The 22,362-nt window shown below is 40.2% G+C and overlaps 1 protein-coding gene across 2 annotated transcripts in view; it reads left to right on the plus strand.

Moving 5' to 3' along the window:
* Nucleotides 1–3,278: 3,278 nt before the first annotated feature.
* Nucleotides 3,279–22,362, plus strand: part of LOC144054823 (complement C3-like) — a 42,434-nt gene continuing 23,350 nt past the window's right edge. The window contains exons 1-28 of one of the 2 annotated variants that reach the window (XM_077570151.1): nucleotides 3,279–3,370; nucleotides 5,685–5,883; nucleotides 5,959–6,121; nucleotides 6,203–6,303; nucleotides 7,067–7,155; nucleotides 7,515–7,597; nucleotides 7,688–7,775; nucleotides 7,875–7,977; nucleotides 9,001–9,121; nucleotides 9,239–9,354; nucleotides 10,045–10,191; nucleotides 10,333–10,432; nucleotides 10,524–10,618; nucleotides 10,705–10,896; nucleotides 11,018–11,173; nucleotides 11,398–11,527; nucleotides 14,404–14,466; nucleotides 14,598–14,792; nucleotides 16,208–16,334; nucleotides 19,051–19,139; nucleotides 19,264–19,403; nucleotides 19,550–19,762; nucleotides 20,382–20,445; nucleotides 20,548–20,637; nucleotides 21,178–21,384; nucleotides 21,531–21,609; nucleotides 21,724–21,883; nucleotides 21,989–22,075. In XM_077570151.1, the coding sequence (XP_077426277.1) occupies nucleotides 3,294–3,370; nucleotides 5,685–5,883; nucleotides 5,959–6,121; nucleotides 6,203–6,303; nucleotides 7,067–7,155; nucleotides 7,515–7,597; nucleotides 7,688–7,775; nucleotides 7,875–7,977; nucleotides 9,001–9,121; nucleotides 9,239–9,354; nucleotides 10,045–10,191; nucleotides 10,333–10,432; nucleotides 10,524–10,618; nucleotides 10,705–10,896; nucleotides 11,018–11,173; nucleotides 11,398–11,527; nucleotides 14,404–14,466; nucleotides 14,598–14,792; nucleotides 16,208–16,334; nucleotides 19,051–19,139; nucleotides 19,264–19,403; nucleotides 19,550–19,762; nucleotides 20,382–20,445; nucleotides 20,548–20,637; nucleotides 21,178–21,384; nucleotides 21,531–21,609; nucleotides 21,724–21,883; nucleotides 21,989–22,075 (3,474 nt within the window). In that variant the 5' untranslated portion in view covers nucleotides 3,279–3,293. The remainder of the gene's footprint in view (nucleotides 3,371–5,684; nucleotides 5,884–5,958; nucleotides 6,122–6,202; nucleotides 6,304–7,066; nucleotides 7,156–7,514; nucleotides 7,598–7,687; nucleotides 7,776–7,874; nucleotides 7,978–9,000; nucleotides 9,122–9,238; nucleotides 9,355–10,044; nucleotides 10,192–10,332; nucleotides 10,433–10,523; nucleotides 10,619–10,704; nucleotides 10,897–11,017; nucleotides 11,174–11,397; nucleotides 11,528–14,403; nucleotides 14,467–14,597; nucleotides 14,793–16,207; nucleotides 16,335–19,050; nucleotides 19,140–19,263; nucleotides 19,404–19,549; nucleotides 19,763–20,381; nucleotides 20,446–20,547; nucleotides 20,638–21,177; nucleotides 21,385–21,530; nucleotides 21,610–21,723; nucleotides 21,884–21,988; nucleotides 22,076–22,362) is intronic. The other variant, XM_077570150.1, reaches the window with a different exon arrangement.

Raw genomic sequence — 22,362 nt, forward strand, 5'->3', positions numbered from 1 at the left:
AATGGGGTAAAAATTAAATCGTGAACTATCAAACCATTTTTCTTTTTTTTTATGTGGACAAATGCATTTGAGATACATTCCTGAAAAAATATCAATCAACTTTCTTGTCAGAGGCCATAACAAATGGCAAATAATCTTTTAATTGACACCAAATTCTAAAATGAACTTCTCAGTGCGATAATTTGGCTTAGTAAAAAAAAACACACCCAAGCATAAAGCAACAATAAAATAAGTAACGTTTAGCAGACGATGCCTCAGGAGAGGAATCATAAGCTTAATGGGATCTTCATAATTGTTTTGAGGTTGAAGCCAACAATTTTTACCTTATTTCAACTGTTGACATGTTAAACTTCTCAGATTTATAGGGTAATAAGCATGTCAACTTGCTATTGGAGTATCGGTTCAATATACTGCATGGTATGCTTACACACACACACACACACACACACACATTTATATATATAAACAAACAATGGCATCCCTATACTTTTTAGTGCCACTAACTAGCCATTTTGATCAATAAAGCTATTTTAGAGAAATCAGTCAATGGCATCTACTTTTGCCAAGACGTTTGTCATCGGAGAAAATTGCATGCTGCTGACACTTAAAAAAATGTTTTGCAGGGAGTACAGAACTGTAAGGGGGAAGTCAACATTAACATTTCCTTGACAATAATATTATGCAGCCCCACTAGTCTAAATTGTTGACACCCACAATTCCATATGTTGATCTAAACAGAAACACTGACCTACAATTGCAACCTAAATTCTAATATTTGTTCCATTAAATTGTATTAATTTATTCCCAACAGTCTAACCTCTATTTCGCAGTGTTTTCCTTAGCTGCACTGCTCCCAAGTTTGTGTATGTTACTGCCTCCCGCCCTCCAATTTGAGTTCAGCATGTACGCTGCTAATCTATCCAGTAGTGCAGCCCGATATTACTTAAAAAGAGGAAGTTAACCCATATATATATATATATTTTTTTTTTACAATAATGTTGCATCATGAGCTCCCCACTAGTCCAAACACTGTATTCTGATTAATATTAAATTTTTGGAGTTTGAGTTAAGCAGCAAAATCCGTTATTATCCATCTGAGGGGGCGGCCATTTTGTCACTTGCTTTCTTCTGAAAATGACATCAGAGTTGCTTAGGGCTCAGGTAGCAACCAATCTCGGCTCACCTGTTTTCTGGGGCTGAGCCGTGATTGGTCAACCCAAACTTGACTCAGCAAGCTAACAAAATGAACTTTGACTGTACCAAAATAAATAAATAAAATCGTAATAATAATAATAACGAATTACTTTTATACATCAACAAGTTTTCATCGAATCCGTGACTCTTTATTTACATTGACTATGGGGAATTTAGATGAATACCCTGTAACGAAAGGTATCATATATACTACATGTCATTTTGAGCCCTCTATTTCATGAGTATACTGTATATATTTTTTCACTTTAAAAGCTTTAAATGCATTTCACTGATTAAATGATTAAATGATTTAAATGCATTTCACTGATCATCCTATAGAGAGCAGTAATTCTCCATCAGATGGCTTCCATGTGACGTTGCAGGATTGCCATATTTCAGAAAAGAGAGACACCTGATTTTGAAGAATAACTGTCAAATTTTGAAGAGGAGAAAGTTAAAAAAAAAATTACGGAGACAACATTATAAACAATTGATTGGTATATACACAATGTGAAATTATTCAATGTTTCATAAGTGCTTTAGTAAAACTGTTAAAAGTCAATGTATAAAAATTGAAAAAGCAAGGTATGTAAGGTCATGAAACTCTGGATCAGTCAAGTTTTATTTCATTTACTTTTTTGGTATTTAACATGTTATAAAGTCTTGATTTTTCAAATTAACTACTAAAATATTTAAATGAGATTAAACAGCAAAAAAAGTAGACATGCAATTGGTTGTATTATGACTGATTGCTCGTTGGTGTTGCTATAGTATATCTGCTAGTAAGTTACTTTTGTTTTCTGATTTTCTCTCATAAATATCACAATTTTCAGGGAAAAAATAGACAATAACCTGTTTGTCGGTGTGCGTCAGTGTGTGAGTTTAGATGGCAAAAAATAAAAATGAAAAATACAACATTGGCGATGCTTTAAAAATGATTATGGATGGCATTTCAAGTGATGTTGAGCAGCTATATGAAGATGATCGTGAAGGGGAGGAATGAACCCTTCTGCAAATAGATGAAATTATCGATAATAGTAAAGATGAGAAAGAGGACACAACTGGCCAGCAAGGGGCCAAAAGAAAAGGAAGGAGTATTGGTGGAAAAGTAAAGAAGATTGAGGAAAGACTTGATTGCACACCGTACATGTATTTCAAAATGGTGTATGAAATTGCAAAGGATACAAACTTGTACACTACAGTGTACAAAAAGATGGAAAGCCAGTAAACACAAATGATAAAGACACTCAGAAAATTCTGGGCATGTTCTTGCACATGGTACTAGTACAAAAGCCGAGCACACGACACAATTAGGAGATGACCACAACATTAAATTAAATTAAAATAGCAGAAACGTTTCTCTTCCAATGTTATTGGCAGTTCCGTTGGTGGAGTTCTCAATGCCGCTATTAGCAGTTATACAATTGATTATTAGTGGAAAAGTTATTTCTGATGTTTGGAAATACTAACATATTTTATCTGTCTGTGTATTATTATGTTTTAGTTTGTTATGAAATTAATAATTTAAAGCATTGTAGATGGATGCATTAAATATGATACAAATCAAAATGTGGAAGTTGACCCCCCCCCCCCCCAAAAAAAAAACATTTTCAGAAGAATCAATAAAGGCTCTATTGTGTCAATTATTTCATGGTTCAGGCTTAATAACCAAAGAAGCATGTCTTTCGGCGGCGGGAAAAAGTGGGAATACCTGGAAAAAACCAAGGCAAATGTGTAAACTCCACACACATGTATATCTTTCATAACTGAATTGTTGTTGTTTGATAGAAATAATGTGAAATCGAATATGTTACATTTCATATCCATCAAATCATCCAAAGAGTTACATTTGTTTGTTTGTGCATTGTTCTAGACATTTTTGTATTGATTTATCCTTTTCATCAAAAAGAAAGTCAGTTAAACAAGCCATTGATTTTGAAATGTCTCTTCCGTAGACCTTTGCCAATTTCAGCAGTTTGGCAACTGCTTATACGTGAAATTATGATGTTGTGTTACCAACTTTATGGGAGGAGATTGGCTGCGTGGAATATAAAAGGGGAGCGTTGCAGTCCGGAACTCAGTTCAGGATCGGGGAAACAATGTGTACAACTCCTCTGTGGCTGCTGGCCTCACTGGCCTTTGCCTATTTGTCTTCTGTGGTTGATGGTGTTCCACTGTAAGTAGACTTTTTCTTCAATTTCTTCTTCATTTTAATGCCTGAAACCATTAGGTGTTTGTGACTAAGATAAAAGTATAGGGAGGCCAGGGCTTGGTCACATTTGTACACTTTTAGATATTTCTTGGAATCAATACATCATTTATTAACAAAATGAGTACCAGATGAACAAAAAAATTCACAGGTATATATTTTGTATTAATTTCATTTTCATATTTTGTGTCAGTGTAGAGTTATAAGCAATCAAATAAAGAGGGTGAACATGTGATATGTTGCCTCCACCATAGTTAGGTTGTCTCACTATATGGGGTAAGATGTCACACTGGATTCAATAAAGCAAGGACACAATTATTGCTGTTCTCCTTTTATTTATTTATTTAAAAAGTTAAAATTGATTTCAGCCAAATAACATTTCATTTAAAGAGCCTTTGAACAATCTATAACATAAAATATTATGCAACAAGCACTGGATTAAAGTCCTTAGAAACTGCTTGAATGTAGGCCAGGACTCTCAGCCTCAAATGCTTGTTTTACCTTCCTTAACGCCTCCAGCCACTACAATAGACAGCTATTCAAATGTTGCATTCTCCGATGTAAATGAATCTTTAAAAAAAAAAAAATCCTCAAGAATCCTGATGTAGGTTATCATAAATCGTGCATTAAAGGACTACACTGGAAAATCCCAATTAAATAAAATAACCAGTCCTGAAATGTGGACAACAACTGGAAGATCCATTTGTAAACACTCAAACAAAACCTGACAAATGAATTTCCTCGCTCTCAGACTCATTATTTAAATGACAATTTTGGCATACTTAACCAATTTGACAGGGGTTCATTTTTTTTATTGGTTCATTCATACTTTGCATGTCACATGATAACCCAAAATGACAGACACAAAACTTCCATGTTTGCTAATACTAGCTCTAGTTTAAAGTTAGCTTAAACCAAAACAATAATTATTATGCCTATATTTACCCTGCCTGCCTGCTTGTCTATTTTTCATGAACTGTAAACTTTGGCATAGCCCACTCGCATAATGATTAGCAGACCACTCGTTTGCAGTTCCACAAGTCAAGGTAATTTGGTCAAATACGGCCAGGCAGCATTTATTTGTTTCATTCCATCAAACACAGTAAACAGTGCTGGGTGAAACGAAGCAAATGTGCTCAGGGCCTCTTGGATGGCTGCGTGGTCATCATCATCATGAATTTATAGTCGAATGTAAAGGATGTTAATAAAATGGATGTTGAGTGGAAGTCAAAAACAAGTTTTTTTCCAAAGCCATAACGCTACTCAACTTTTTTGTTACTTTTTTACTCATTTCTTATTGCAATGACAAGGGGAAATCGTCCACAATTTCGTTGTACATGTGTATAATGACAATAAAGGCATCCTATCCTATCCTTAATCGGGTATTTTCACTTTAGTTTTACAACTGAGATTACTACAGGATCAAGCAGTGTTAGCCACGCCATCACAGGCATCATATCAAAAAGATAGGATAACAAATGATTTGTGCATATTTTCGTGATTTATTATAACTTCCTCCCTGACACATTTGAATAAGGTATTTTCCTCTCATTCACAAGCTGTCAAATCATTTGAGTTTGCTTTTGTCATACATACTCAAAGTATACCTTTTAATGTATACATAGATGTGCCTATACACGTATCATGCATATACAGACGTCACTTGTATATAAATACTTGCATAAAGAGACGTATATATGGACATATCCACAATTTGCTTAAAGTGGAAGTCAACCTTAAACATTTCTTGACAATAATATGTTATATGTGAGCTAACGAGTTTAAACAAGACATTCTGATTAATATTGCATATGTGGAATATGAGTTATGAAGCTAAATCCATCTCAGGGGGCGGCCATTTTGCCACTTGATGTCGACTGAAGATGATGTCAATGTTGCTCAGGGCTGAGGCAGCGACCAATCACAGATCACCTGTTTTCTGAAGCTGCGCTGTGATTGGTTGTTACCTGAGACCACCTGAGCAACATTGATGTCAATTTCAGTCAACAGCAAGTGGTAAAATGTCGGATAAAAACAGCTCTAAGAATGCCATATTTAGACTAGTGGGGCTGCATAGAACATGTTTTTGTCTTCACAAAGTACTACAGTATGTAATGAAAATCAATCGTAACAATATGTTGTTTGTAATATTAAGTGCAATTTTAAAATTAGCAGCAGCTGTGATACTGAGCGTCAGTATATTGTGCTGCTGAACCTAATCTTGTGACCAAGACTGTAGATCCGTATAACTTATAATGATTCTCCCTCTAATGTGCTGTAGGAAGCTGATGTCTTCCCCCAACCTTTTGCGAGTAGGAAACGCAGAAAACATTTTTGTGGAATGTCAAGACTGCACTGGGGGTGACATAAAAGTGGACATAAACGTGACGAACTATCCGACCAAAACCGAAAAGCTTGGGTTGGGTGCGTCTGTGACCCTGACTAGTGCTAACAACTTCCAAGGCTTTGGACAAATTTTGGTAAAACAGAGACACTATGAGTATACTTTGGATGTCTCTGAACACTTGAATACAACATATCCGTCTTTGTCTTAGATACCGGCAAAGGGCTTTAGCACAGACCCCACCATGAAGCAGTATGTGTACCTGCAAGCTCAATTCCCTGACCGGCTGTTGGAGAAAGTTGTGTTAGTGTCCTTCCAGTCTGGATACATCTTCATCCAGACGGACAAGAATCTCTACACCCCTGACAGCACGGGTGCGCAACGGATGGCGTTATCATCAGCCATATAGCTCAAATCAACTTATCGCAAATAAAATGTGTCTTGCTGTCTTTCAGTGAAATACAGGATGTTTGGACTGACGCCTAGCATGATACCTATCGAGAAAGATGACCAAAGTCAAGATGATGATGCCGTCGCCGTAATCCTTGAGATGATGGTTAGCATTTTTATCCCAAATGTTCCCAGCCGGTAGACAGTAGGTGAAAGTGAGGTCATTAGTAGCTAGTAATTCACATGAAATGAAACACTAAAACGAAAAATATATATATAATAATAATTGCGAGTAACATTTATCATACAGAAGTATTAGTATTACTATGGCGTTTGGATATAAAAAGCTGACAGCAGAATTGAGGTTCATATTGTTCAACAACAAATGAATTCTTAATCTCATAAGACATATTTCTACATGTGCTGTGTAAACAAATTCAACAGATTTATATTGTTAGGTCTCAACAAGCGTAGGAGCTGATCTGTTGTTTAACTAATATGAGCTAATAATGTGTGATAAACCTTTTGGGTGCTTGGTGGCACTGGGGAAAAACTGGGGTCACTTCTTTACAGGTACCACTTCTTTTGTAACAGATACACATTCAAACCCATCACTATCAGTTTTTTTTTTTTTAACATCCTCTTCCTCCGACTTGTTATTGCAGTGTGTTGTTCCAATTGTATTGTTGGTAAGGAGCAAATAAGGGGCCCTACGCAAGAGATTAAGTCGAGTAGTGCTATTGGCTTTTTGTCATTGACATGGGCAAATGTCAGGCCAATCTCTTGCCTTCAACTCAGCGCCCGAAACAATTGCCTGGGTTGACGGCCCTGTTGTGGCGTCTTCGCAGCCTATTATGGAGTGGCTCTAATACATGATCAGAAAGAAACGTGAGGCTGATGATGATTTGTTCAATATTCTTTATCCTTAGACCCCTGAAGACATCATTTTACCTCTTGAGTCAGTCTTTTTGAAGTCCGGGATCTTCAGTGGAAACTTCAAACTTGCTGAGATAGTCAGGTGATTTATTTATTAATTTTTTTTACATTCAATTCATTTTACATTTTACATTCAATTCAGTCAAAAATAAAGGAAATTTTGTTTATATACAATATATATATATATATATATATATATATATATATATATATATATATATATATATATATATATATATATATATATATATATATATATATATATATATAATTGTATTATTATTATTTTTTACATCATTCTGCTTCTTTTCTTTGACTCAAATATTGAGGAAATTTAGTTTGTTTATAAATGCAAGGTAAATCCTATTTAAAGAACGAAACAAAAAAACAAGAGTATATTTTTCAAATTAATTTTAAAAACTTGTTTGCATTTCTGTGTAGTCCTGGACTCTGGAAAATAGTGGCCAAGTTCCAAAGTCACCCACAGCAGAGCTACTATGCAGAGTTTGAGGTCAAAGAGTATGGTGAGAGCGGACCATATTGTGAATCGTTTCACACAAAAGTCTGTTACTTTTTATCCAATTAAAAAAATGAAATGTTTTCATTGCTTTCAGTGCTCCCCAGTTTTGAAGTCAAATTAAACCCTTTGTTCTCCTTCTTCTATCACGATAGTCAAGAGTTCACTGTTGACATCAAAGCCACGTAAGTGAAAGTCATTTTGGTGCAGAAAAAGCAAGTCTTGGTCTTTTACATCCCTTGTTGATCATTGTATAATCTTCACTTTCTTCCCATGTGATTTAGGTATCTATTTGGTAGGGAGGTAGATGGGACAGCCTTTGTGGTGTTTGGGTTTCTCAAGGATGACAAAAAGAGGAGCTTTCCTGAATCTCTTCAGAAAGTGCCTGTAAGTACATACGACAGTAAACCGTAACTTAGACTGCATCCTATTTTACTAATCTGCAAGACTGCACACTTTGATGTACATTATGTTAGTTCATATATGTAACTGACTGATTTTCTTCAATGGGGACAATCACTGATGAATAAATCGATTGTTTATCAACATTATTTCCTGTATGAATTATTACCGAAAACACTAAAGGCAATGTCTTTTGACAGATGTATTCATCTTAAATTAAACCTTTTTGCAACAATCGTTTTAACAATTACGCATTAAAGGGGAAGTCAACCCCAAACCTTTTTTTTGACAGTAATATATTCTGTGCAGCCCCACTACTTTAAATATGGTAGTCTGTTTAACATTGCTTTAGTGGAATTTGAGTTAAGCAGCAAAATCCAGCCGTTTTTATCCATCTCAGGAGCGGCCTTTTTGCCACTTGCTGTCGACTGAAGATGACATCAATGTTGATCAGGTTTCAGGTGACAACCAATCACAGCGCAGCTTCAGAAAACAGGTGAGCTGTGATTGGTCATTGCCTGAGCCCTAAACAACATTGATGTCATCTTCAGTCGACAGCAAGTGGCAAAATGGCCGCTCCCTGAGATGGATAAAAATGGATGGATTTTGCTTCATAACTCTTATTCCACAAATGTAATATTAATCAGGATGTCATGTTTAGACTAATGCGGTCAAACATATTATTGTCTAGAATTAAGGTTGACTTCTACTTTAAATATTGTGTAACACAAGGCAAAAAGGAGTAACAAAACAAAAAAATTAGATGGAACCTGAGCCCCACTTAAACTTCTTCACACATAAAACGCACATACACGTAAAACAAGACAGGAGCTAAAGTTTGCTAGATGAGCAATACAAACATGTCCATGTGAACACAGTAGAAGTTAGTGCAAATGCCAAGGTCCCGATGTGGTAACTAAATTGTGCAAACTAAATTAAACTCGCTGTCTCTTGACAACTGCAGCTCACCGATATTCATATATTTTTTTCTGTATTTTTGATTTTTAGATCGAGTCAGGCTATGGAGTGGTCACACTCAGGAGAGAGCAGATGACACAAGTCTTCCCAAACATTGATGCGTTGGTGGGAGGTCACATATTTGTGTCAGTCATTGTAATGACGTTGAGTGGTAAGTCAAATGATTTGTCATGTAGGAATTACACAAATTCAGCTGCCTGCAAATGGATAAAAACGAATTACTTTTACATAGGTGTAAAATAGCTTTAATTGTCCTGTGTGTTTGTAGGTAGTGAAATGGTGGAAGCAGAGTTGAGAGGCATCCAGATTGTCACATCTCCATACGCCATACAATTCACGAAGACACCCAAATATTACAAACCTGGAATGCCCTTTGATGTTACGGTAAAGAGCATACATTGTATGCACTGACATAATAGCTTCTCATTAGCATTGTGTGAAGCTTTTGCACGCTTAAAGGCTGAAGCAATGTTAAATTTAATCCCAGATCAGATTTTTTTCCCACGCAAATTGGTGTATTTCACGGAAGGCTCGAAAATAAACTATATGCTAATTACAACTTTTAACAGCAAAGCAATGACAATGGCAACGCAGCTTTACTTAAAAATGTACTCATATTTTAATTAGATCCAGTACAAATGCCATATAAAAAAAAAATCTGACTTTTGTAACATAATAATACAGTCTACCGAGCGGTTGTAATCATGATGCCGTGCTACTCTTGTATTGACATTTTGAGCTTGCTACTGATAGTGACCGACCCACGGTACTGTTAAATGGTCGGTAATAGCATTATCAGGGACGGAGCCAGAACATTTTCAGTGGGGTGGCCAGGGTGATACAATACCTCAGTGAGGGGTGACCATGCATGTGTGCGTGAATAATGCCATTTTCTTTGCAGTTGCTTTCCTTTGGTATACAAGTACTAGTGTATTCATGAGTAATAAAAAAAACTCTGAACTTTTTTTTTTCTTTCAATGGCAAACATATACAACTTGGATAATGATATTAATATAAAATGAAAAACAGTTGAATGTTTGCTGACAAATCAGTTTTTTGTGTCTTGGGAGGCAGCTTAGGGTTGTGAATCCTGATGAAACTCCAGCACAAGGTGTTCCTGTGGTGGTGAATGCAGGCGAGGTACAGGGCATGACCTCATACAACGGCCTTGTCAAGTTCACTCTCAATGCAAATGCAAGAGATGCAATTTTGAAAATCACTGTAAGTTTCTTTCTTCATTTTAAGTGCGGATGAAAGTAACAAAGGACGTGGACAACACAGTGCATGTCGGTCTCATGGCATCTCACATCGTTTGTCAACTTTAAACAGCATAGTCTGCTTGTCTGTGTTGTTTTTTAACAGGTACGGACCGATGACCCCAAAATTACCAGAAAAAGGCAAGCAGTTGCTGAAATGGAAGCGTTACCATATAACACCAAAAGTGGAAACTACATCCTAATCAGTAAAAAAACATGCAATTATCATCCCATCATGTACTACATTCAGTGCTGTAGCTATTTCAGTATGTCATCTTGAAAATGTGACTTTTGTAGGCGTGTACGAAGATGGACTGCATTTGGGAGACAACCTGAAAATCAACCTCTATCTAAACCAGGTGCCAACTCGAGATACTGACATCACATACTTGGTGAGAGGTGTTTTATACCAGTGTGTGTGTGTGTGTGTGTTTGATTGTCATTTTCAAAGCTCAACGCCTGACGTTTGCCTCTTCAGGTCATTTGCAGGGGACAACTGGTGAAATATGGCCGTTACAGGACGATAGGCAAAATTTCGATCTCCCTCAATATTCCCGTCACTAAAGATATGCTCCCATCATTCCGTATCGTAGCTTACTACCGTCCAGATAACAGCGAGGTGGTGTCAGACTCTGTTTGGGTGGATGTCAAGGACTCCTGCATGGGAACGGTAAAATCACAGTTAAGCTATCATAATTCTCACCCATAATTGTGAAGTTTTATTCTCAGTATAAAAGATTAAGTGATTTCATGAATTGAAAACATAGATCTGTTTCTCATCATTTATTTAGCTCAAACTGGAACCATCAAGACCGACACCATCCTATGAACCTCGCAAGATGTTTGGACTAAAGGTCACTGGAGACCCAGGGGCCACTGTGGGCCTGGTGGCAGTTGATAAAGGGGTTTTTGTTCTGAACAAGAAGCACCGTCTGACCCAGAAAAAGGTAAACACTTTTGACTTCTTTGTTTGGTGCTCATTAGGATCAATATGCTTCCAGATGAGAATTCATTTTGCACAAGTAACTGATAATTTTCATTATCATAATAAATAATCATTGACACAACAATCATACAAATACTGTGCAAAGTAGAAAATGATCAAGATTCAAATTTTAGTATGTGACTTGTTAGGTAATTTTAGGTCTATTAATTACCAATTGCTTAACAGGTGTGGGAAACCGTGGAGAAGGACGACCCAGGCTGCACACCAGGTGGAGGCAAGGATGCAATGGGTGTGTTCTACGATGCTGGGCTGGTGTTTGAGACCAGCGCTGGGCAAGGAACCCCTTTCCGACAAGGTGACAGATTGGGGTGTTTTTCTGTCTATCACTTTACATATTCACTTTAAGCAGGGTTTCAAACTTTTTCAGACTCAAATTAGCAAGGTGAGGGCTGGTATGTGACGCAGATCAGCTAGGAACAGAATTCTCAGAAGAACTCAAATGCTTCTCAGATACTGAAACACTTTTGATGACAGATATATAAAATACGTATACATATTTTTAAATATTATATATATATATATATATATATATATATATATATATATATATATATACAAAACATCTTTACTTTACCAGCTAAAAATGCACAAAGCTCCTCTCGCTGTTCAACATTCAACAAGGAAACGGTGAGTAATTCTGCAAGAACAGAATTAATTGCAGCGTCCATTCGTCCATGTTAGGTTTGTTTATTTGCCCTGGTGTCGGCGCTGCCTTCCTGGTTTCGTCACAGCTGAGCTACATATCACGCCCCCCACACAATGTTGCTCTGTGATTGGTCGGAACCACCAGTGGTTCAGATTGGTGGAAATCAACGGGCTCGGTACAAGGTGTATTCTCGGGAGTTTGCAAAACTCAACAAATACCGTAAGAATTCATCTTGCGGAGCAAGGTTATTCCACCACACCAGCATCTACCGAAATTCAAACAGAATTTGCTTCCCCCTCTGGTTGCTGAATCGGTGGAGGCTGGTGTTTGTGGATCTCACACTGCTTCATCTATCCTTCCTTCCTTTCCTCAGTCTTTCCTTTGGTTTCTTGAGGGTTCCCCAATTTGTTGGAATTTAGATGTTTCTGGGGTTGGTGAAAGACTCGGGTTTGTAACTCTGTGGGTAGTAGGTGGTGTCTGCTCGGTGCTGGATTTCACTTTGTTTCACCTTTCTTTTCTTTGATCCTTCCTCTGGTCCCCTGAATTTTACGACTCTAGCGGGATTCTGAAGTATTTGGTTCAGGTGAAGTGTATAGGATTTTTAACAGTTTTCTGGTGAATTAATGAGCACAAACTCACATGCACACACGCACATTCACACACACAAAATTTAACAAGAGAGAGAGAGAAAGAGAGAGAGAGAGAGAGAGAGAGAGAGCAATGATGATGACATGCTGAATCAGTAAGATAACTGAACGAACAATACTGAGCTCTCTCATAATTTTTATTATTTTTAACCAAGTAGCTAGTTCTCCGACCACGCTAGCTATGCTAGCATGTTACAACAAAAACAACAACAACAATAAAATAGTTGATTCATCACTTATTTTTGTACACTTCAATAACAATTTCAACTTTTGGGCTGCTGGGAAAGAAAAATAACAGACATTAAGGAGTGTATTTGGAGCGATCTCAAAATCAAACATCTTGACCACCTATTTTTAGACAGAGCAAGCCACGGCTAGCGGCTCACATATATCACGATCGCATTATGGCAAAAGCATTTTTACTATCTTACAATGACACTTACCTTAATCAAAATGGTCAGAACACACTTTGGTAGACTTTGTTGGTTGGAAATCCTATTGATGTATCTTTGCAATTTCAGACAATTTGTCGTTTCGTTTTCCATGGATCGACACACAATCTGGGGCAAATGACAGCATGTGAATACTATCTAGTTTCATTTCACATTTTTGTTCGACCAATTTTGCACAAATGAACGCCATACGTGTGCACCATTGTGAAGCAATTTGTGAAAATCCGGAATAAATGAACAAAATGAATGAATCAAAGTAACTTGTAATAAGCATCACGAGCGCTCCTCAGCATTTGCTTGCATTGTCTTGCTGGCCGTTTGCCATACCAAAGGCCTGCTGGGTCGATAGGTGGGGGTCTCTGATGTCATGTGAATACTCTGCATATCTAGTCGGAACTTCTCGACCTCGCACACCAGCTCAGGCTCCTTCCCTGCCAGAAAAGGTGACATTCCATGTCCCCAGAGCTAGCTTCAGTAGCCGGGGGTCGGACTGCCAAGGTCCCCGCCTTTGGCTGCCGCCCAGCTCACTGCGCACCCGACCCCTTCGGCCCCTCCCACGGGTGGTGATCCCATGGGAAGGGGGACCCACATAACCTTTTCAGGCTGTGGTCGAAGTTATTATTATTATTGTTATTATTTATCTATTTTTATATAAAGTTGAATACTGTCTACTAATTGATCGACTGATATCGACTTATATTATATAATAATAATAATAATAATAATAATAATAATAATAATAATAATAATAATTATTATTATTATTATTATTATTATTATTATTATTATTATTATTATTATTATTATTATTATTATTATAGTGCGGCATGGTGACTATGACTGGTTAGCACGTCCGCCTCCCAGTGCTGAGGGCGTGAAGTCGAGTCCGGGCTTCGGCCTTCCTGGGTGGAGTTTACATGTTCTCCCCGTGCTTGCGTGGGTTTTCTCTGGGTACTCCGGTTTCCTCCCACATTCTAAAGACATGCGTGGCAGGTTAATTGAACACTCCAAATTGTCCACAGGTGTGATTGTGAGTGTGGGTGGTCGTTCGTTTCTGTGTGCCCTGCAATTGGCTGGCAACCAGTTCAGGGTGTACCCCGCCTACTGCCCAAGCCAGCTGGGATAGGCTCCAGCGCCCCCCGCGACCCTTGTGAGGACAAGCGGTTAAGAAAATGGATGGATGGAAAATAATGATAATAATAATAATAATAATAATCAAGATGCCCCTGGTTCACTAGTAAGCTTTCTCGGGTTCTTGCATTACACTTGTCTCATTGATCTTATTATTATTACTATTATTATTAAATTTTTTGTTGTTCTCATTTTATTTATCTTTTTTTAATATAAATGTTGAACATTGTTGAATATTTTCTAGAGCTGTATCTGTATCGTCTGTATCTGTAATTAAACTGTGCTACATTTCCAGAGCTGAAATGTCCATCGCTCAGCAGGAGCAAACGAGATTTAACTCAGGTCGATACCACCTTAGGTAAGGATATCTCGACACTTGTAGGCATTGTATGACAAACAACTGGGGAAAAAAACTGACACTGGCATTAGCCATAATTTTATCAAGATATTGACGGTGGCCCCTGGTCTTTCACGTTTGCTTGTTTACAGCGGGTAAATATCAAGGGCAAGAGATGGAATGCTGTTTGGATGGCATGGCGGAAACTCGTCGCTCATACACTTGTGAAACACGCAGCGAGTACAATGCGAATGGCAAAGAGTGTGTCGAGGCCTTCCTGCATTGCTGCAAGAAGCTGGAAGGCCAGCGAGCTCGGATGAAGCGAGAAACCCTTCGAATACGTCAGAGTAAGAGATGGACACATTGGGTCCATTCTATTGTTGGTAATTACATCAACTTGACTTAGCAAGTCATGATGTACACTCAAAGTTTACTGTTGGTAGGCTTAAAACAAAATTCAAGTTGGCATAACTTGACATACTTAGCTTGATAATGTAATTTTTCTCAACATTGACTTTTCCATTTTAAGTTCCCTCTCCTATACCCAAAAATCTGAGTGTGACAATGCAGAAAGTTGAAACAACATTCCATAGTAAATAAAATGTAATTCTAATTGGTCAACTGAAGTCATAAATGTATGTTTTTTATCAAGATACTTTCATTAAGATAACAATAACTGTGACTAGCTAGCCTCCAGCACTGTTACTACGTTAGCAGTCTGTGTGTTTTAATAATTTCTCAAATAAAATCAGCCTTATTTACTTGACTTGTTGTAATGGTAAAACTCAACATTTATAATGTATATTGTTTATTTAAAAAAAAAAGAAAGAGTGATGAAATTTGGGGACCTCCTGCATTTTTTGACAGTGTTATTAAAGCTACCCTGTCATAACACTGAACATAGTGTGCAACAAACCTTAATATTTTTGTCTTAAAAAAAGAGTTAATCAAAATAGTGGCTGTACTAAACGTTAATTTATCTCATTTGTGGACACGCAGTCTCAATGCAATGCACTGAAAACGATGATGTCACTCCCTCAGATGCGAATGTTAATTTGAATACTCCCACATTGCATTTCATTATATGTTCAATACCAGAGGATATCTTTCTAAAGTGTTCTATAATGTATAGTTATTTGTTTAGTGACTTTAGTGAGTCCTATAGTGTTAGTAATTATGGTAATACGTGGGTGGGAAAGACACCTTTGTTGAGAAGTCGGTGCTGTTTATTTAAGTCTTGTCAATTCTTGCTCACTACTGTATGCTACAGGTAGTCAACTGCAACTGCAGTAAAAAATGCCACTCTCTGGAATGCTACTTGTACCTGTTCCTAGGCGCATATGCATTTTACAAATTAACTATCAGGGTCATTTGAAGAGTACCTGTAATCTGATTACTTGTTTAGAATAAGTTACGTGACCAAGTGTCAACCGACATGACTGATAATTAACAAACGGAACTACTTCAAAATATATTGGTAATGTCAGTTGTCTTAACGCATTTTTTGAGTTACAAACTTGTCCTTATAACAGTTATTAATTAAGCAGTAATTAATATCTTATTTGACTGAAGAGGTAAAGTTAATTCATCCAATGTAATATTGTTGGTTCATCGCAATTTCAAGTTAAGTTGTCATAATTGAGTGAGACTAATGCAAACTGTTAAGTTGATGTTTTATTTTTGAAGCTAAACATTTCTTTCTAGAGTGTCCATGGCCCACCGAAATCAACGTCTCTCATGACCCTTTAAATATATTTTTAAGGTGGGGCGAATGATTACAATTACTCGTACATGGACAACATGGAAATTGTTTCCCGCACGAATTTCCCTGAAAGCTGGCTTTGGTCTGAAATCACATTGCCTGCTTGCCCTCGACAAATGCCTAACTGGTAAGGAAACTGGTCTATATGCTGTCAACATATACTGAGTAGGTACACTTGCACATCGCATAAGATCCAAATACAAGAGCTGTTTACTAAAAAAAACAAAAACTTCAGACATAGTGAATGAGCGTTGAAGTCCCCCAGTAGAACGAGGGAGTCCCCAGGTGGTGCGCTCTCCAGCACACCCTCCAAGGACTCCAGAAAGGGTGGGTACTCTGAGCTGATGTTCGGTGCATAAGCACAAACAACAGTCATGACCCGTCCCCCCACCCGAAGGCGGAGGGAGGCTACCCTCTCATTCACCGGGGTAAACCCCAACGTACAGGCGGCTCGCTGGGGGGCAATGAGTATGCCCACACCTGCTCTGCGCCTTTCACCGTGGGCAACTCCAGAGTGGAAGAGGGTCCAGCCCCTCTCAAGAGGATTGGTACCAGAACCCAAGCCGTGTGTGGAGGTGAGTCCGACTATATCTAGTCGGAACTTCTCAGCCTCGCACACCAGCTCGAGCTCCTTCCCTGTCAGAGAGGTGACATTCCATGTCCCCAGAGCTAGCTTCAGTAGCCGGGGGTCAGACCGCCAAGGCCCCCGCCTTTGGCTGCCACCCAACTCACTGCGCACCCGACCCCTTTGGCCCCTTCCACCGGTGGTGAGCCCATGGGAAGGGGGACCCACGTTGCCTTTTCGGGCTGTGCCCGGCCGGTCCCCATGGGTATAGGCCCGGCCACCAGACGCTCGCCTTCGAGCCCCACCTCCAGGCCTAGCTCCAGAGGGGGGCCCCGGTGACCCGTGTCCGGGCAAGGGAAACGAAGATCCAAGGTTTGTGTTCATCATTGGGGTCGTTTGAGCCATGCTTTGTCTGGTCCCTCACCTAGGACCTGTTTGCCTTGGGTGGCCCTACCAGGGGCATGAAGCCCCGGACAACATAGCTCCCAGGCTCATTGGGACACGCAAACCCCTCCACCACGATAAGGTGATGACTCACGGAGGGGGGACTTCAACGCTCACGTGGGTAATGACAGTGAGACCTGGAGGGGCGTGATTGGGAGGAATGGCCCCCCCGATCGAAACCCGAGTGGTGTTTTGTTATTGGACTTCTGTGCTCTCCACGGACTGTCCATAACGAACATCATGTTCAAGCACAAGAGTGTCCATATGTGTACCTGGCACCAGGACACCCTAGGCCGTAGTTCGATGATCGACTTTGTAGTCGTGTCATCGGACTTGCGGCCGTATGTGTTGGACACTTGGGTTAAGAGAGGGGCGGAGCTGTCAACTGATCACCACCTGGTGGTGTGTTGGCTCCGATGGCGGGGTAAGATGCCGGTCCGACCAGGCAGGCCCAAACGTACTATGAGGGTCTGCTGGGAACGTCTGGCAGTACCCTCTGTCAGAAAGAGTTTCAACGCCCATCTCCGGCAGAGCTTCTCCATTGTCCCGGGGGAGGCGGGGGACATTGAGTCCGAGTGGACCATGTTCCGCACTTCAATTGTTGAGGCGGCCGATCGGAGCTGTGGCCGTAAGGTGGTTGGTGCCTGTCGTGGCGGCAATCCTCGAACCCGCTGGTGGACACCAGCGGTAAGGGATGGCGTCAAGCTGAAGAAGGAGTCCTATCGGGCCTTTTTGGTCTGTGGGACTCCGGAGGCTGCTGACGGGTACCGGCTGGCCAAGCGGAATGCGGCTTTGGCGGTCACTGAGGCAAAAACTCGGACATGGGAGGAATTCGGTGAGGCCATGGAAAACGACTTCCGGACGCCTTCGAGGAAATTCTGGTCCACCATCCGGCGTCTCAGGAGAGGAAAGCAGTGCACCGTTAACACTGTGTATAGTGGAGATGGGGTGCTGTTGACCTCGACTCGGGACGTCGTGAACCGGTGGGGAGAGTACTTCGAAGACCTCCTCAATTCCACCAACACACCTTCCTTTGAGGAAGCAGGGTCTGGGGACTCTGAGGTGGGCTCCCCTATCTCTGGGGTCGAAGTCGCCGAGGTGGTTGGAAAGCTTCTCGGTGGCAGGGCCTCGGGGTGGATGAGATCCGCCCGGAGTTCCTAAAGGCTCTGGATGTTGTGGGGCTGTCGTGGTTGACACGTCTCTGCAGCATCGCGTAGACATCGGGGAAGGTGCCTCTGGATTGGCAGACCGGGGTGGTGGTTCCCCTTTTTAAGAAGGGGGACCGGAGGGTGTGTTCCAACTTTAGAGGGATCACACTCCTCAGCCTCCCAGGTAAGGTCTATTCAGGGGTGCTGGAGAGGAGGGTCCGTCGGGAGGTCGAATCTCGGATCTAGGAGGAGCAGTGTGGTTTTCGTCCCGGCCGTGGAACAGTGGACCAGCTCTCCTCCTGGACGCCTTCCTGGGGAGGTGTTCCGGGCATGTCCTACCGGCAGGAGGCCCCGGGGACGACCCAGGACACGCTGGAGAGACTATGTCTCTCGGCTGTCCTGGGAACGCCTTGGGGTCCCGTTGGATGAGCTGGCTGAAGTGGCTGGGGAGAGGGAAGTCTGGGCTTCCCTGCTAAAGCTGCTGCCCCCGCGACCCGACCCCGGATAAGCGGAAGAAGACGGACGGACAGACTTCAGATATAATTGACACTTCAGAAAGTTGTTCATTTAACATAGCCTTTGGCTTTAGTTTATTATAAGTTTGTAAAGTCAGATTCTTTTCCATATAGCACTGAGCTATACATACACCCTGTGCATTTTTTTTCTTCATGTTTTCTTTGTTTCAGTGACACCACATCTCATTTGAAATTTGTTCCCATACAAGACTCCATAACAACATGGCAGTTCATGGGTATTAGTCTATCCAAAACACACGGTGAGCAGCCACTCATGTCAAATTCTCTTTAAAACCAAAAGCCGCTTTTATTGTTTAATGTTCTGCTAGCTCTGAATGCTCCTTCCCATTGAACCTTTTTTTTTTAATGTGTGCTATCTTGTAGGAATCTGTGTCAGTGAACCTTTAGAAGTGATAGTAAGGAAGGAGTTCTTCATTGACCTCAAGCTTCCTTATTCGGCTGTGCGTGGAGAGCAGATTGAAATCAAGGCGATCCTCCACAACTACAGCCCTGATGTACTCACAGTAAGTCTATGTGTGTGTTCACATTGCTGTTTTAGAAGAAGAACCCATATTTAAAAGCATAGACATTCTGTTGTTGGCTGTAACAATGTGTGGACACCATAAAACGTGACCATCCTTCAGTTCCCTTCTCCATCTTTGTGTTTGAGGTGCGTGTGGATCTGTTTGAGACGGAGCATGTGTGCAGTTCAGCCTACAAGCGCTCAAAGTTCAGCCAGGAGGTTCAAGTGGGGCCCCAAACTACGCTAGCTGTGCCCTATATGATCATTCCCATGCGTATAGGAACGTTTGCCATCGCGGTCAAAGCAGCCGTGAAAGGCTCATCTCTCTTTGATGGAATAATGAAGCTACTGAAAGTGGTGGTAAAAGAACATTTAAGAGTGACACACTCCTCATGCAGGGGCGGGCGGTTGAGAGACAAGGGGAGAATGGGACCCGGCGTGCTTAAACTCTCCGTTTCCCTTGATGCACTCTAAAACAGCCATGCCAGTCCCAAATACGACACACGTCACAAGTGCGGTCGATGATGTCATTTGCAAGTGGAGATCTTGCATAGACATCAGCAACTCCTTCGACATGTTGACTGCACACGCACCTTTCTCTGCTGCATTTAAATGGATGAATGAGGGGAGCCGCTTCGATTGGCCTGGAATCGGCTGCGTTCCCTCCCTCCAGCGGTGCATATCCGTGTAAAATGCCCTCTTCTACCTGCGCTAGTCCAGCAAAATACCAAAAGAAAGAAAATTTCGCCCTTGCGCACACTTAAGACTATGCTTTGTCTAGCACTTTGTGCTAGACTTGCGCTGGACATGAAAATAGGGCCTCAAATCTCTACAGTTGAGTGCTACAAAATTCAGCTTTAAGAAAAGGAATAAGATACATAAGAGAAAAAAATGTCTTAAAGTCAGTAATTCAATGATTTAAAAAATTTAAAAATACATGTTACAAATGTTTTTAGTTTTCTTTTTTATTTTTTTCCAGCCTGAAGGCATCCTGATTAAATCTCCTCTGTTAATAGTCCTTAACCCAGCTGAAAACGGAACACGTGAGTTTCCACTCTGTAGCAAGAACATTATAATTGTGTAATGTTTTAAAAGTTTGGCATTTAATCCTCAAACTTGTGTGTGTGTGTGTTTGTGCACTGTAGATGGTAAACAAGAAGTCATTATCAACAGTCAAATTCCCAAGAAAGATGTGGCACCAGAATCAGGATCTGTCACACAGATTTTTTTGAAAGGTGAGACATTTTGTATCCAGCCATCTACATTTCTATAAATAAATTAATATTAGTTGCACGTAATAACCACAGACCATGAAAATGGGGCAAAACACACATACAAACAACAATTAGCATAAAGAAAATATAGACAACTTAGATTAACTTACACAAAAGTATTGACAGACACAAAATAAACTAACCTCGTTGGCTGTGTGCAATGTCCAAAAAAGGAACTAGGCGTGTTTTCTTCTGTCTTCGTTTTTCGGTTTCTCCGAGATGAACTTAACATCGTGTGAGTCTCGCTCTGTCTTAATGGTACTGTACTGTACTTGTTTACTCTCCTTCCTAAGCTCTTCCTCTTCTCACTAACATACATACACCCACCGCGCTACAGTGCCCTCTCTGGTGTGGGTGGCGACAAACACCCAAAGCAAAGAAAACAAAATGCACAAAAATGACAATGTGGCAGTTACATATGGAGTTGTGCAACAAAATGTGCAACAGTAATACAATATGTGCTGGTGCTTTTAAACTGTGTGTGTATTCGTGTACATACAGGTCGAGAACAAGTTGGTGGACAGGTGGAGAGTGTCATTGTTGGGACATCAATGGGTAGTTTGATTCGACAGCCTGAAGGCTCAGGAGATGAGAACATGAACTACATGGCCCTGAATGTAATTGCAACCATTTATTTGGACAACACCAACCAGTGGGAAAGTGTGGGCTTTGAGAAACGTGATGAAGCCCTTCAACATATAAAGACAGGTAGGTTTTGTTCAAGATACAGGCATTAAATACCATAAATAAAATACAAATCTTAAATACTGTACACTAAGGAGTCCTCAAACTGCCAATGATGAAAGACACTGTAATTGGATGTCAAGGTGGTTAAAAAGTATGTTTGGGCACAGGCTACGTAAATCTGCTTGCTCTCCGGAGGATAGATGGTTCTTTTGCTGCCTGGGACTATCAGGGTACTGGTAGCAGCTGGTGAGTCAAACAAATTAAAAAACAACGTATCTGTCATTATTCTTTCAATAATAAAGTCAGAATTTTGCATATGCAAATGAATAGGACTTAAGTGGTGTGCCCTCTCGTCCTCAGGCTGACAGCCTATGTTGCCAAAGTGCTTGCCATGTCCATACAGCTGGTGGCAGTGCGAAGAGATGTGATCTGTGATGCTTTCAAGTTTCTTATTCTCCTTACACAGCAACCTGATGGCATGTTTAGGGAAGTAGGCAAGCTAATTCACAGCGAGATGAATGTAAGGGCGATCGTTTTTCATTGCTGTGAATTGATCTTTTTGCCAACGATTCTGATGCTAACGCAGCTTTATCTACATTTTGTGTGCGCCTGTGTATGTGTGCAGGGTGTAGACTCGGACGTGTCCATGACAGCCTTCAATCTCATTGCAATGCAGGAGTCAAGAGCACATTGTGTTGCCACTACTGTTAATGTGAGTAGTGAACCCAATTTACTTGGCAACATTTTTTTAACTAGTGGCCTCAGAAAATAACTCCAAAATGTCATGGAAACAAAAATGCTACATCATACGATTGACCTGGTCACCCTCTTTTTTTTAATTTTTATTTTTTATTTTTTTTAATCCACATCTTGCGTACAAGGATTATCCTTTATTGTCTTAATTTAATGAGACTGATGATGATGTCATTGGTGGTGCAGTTTCAAGAGCAAGTCTCTATGCCTTAGCAATGTCATTGCTACAGTGTTCCAGTTATGCGT

This window comes from Vanacampus margaritifer, chromosome 7, assembly GCF_051991255.1.
Source record: "Vanacampus margaritifer isolate UIUO_Vmar chromosome 7, RoL_Vmar_1.0, whole genome shotgun sequence".
Taxonomy (NCBI): domain Eukaryota; kingdom Metazoa; phylum Chordata; class Actinopteri; order Syngnathiformes; family Syngnathidae; genus Vanacampus; species Vanacampus margaritifer.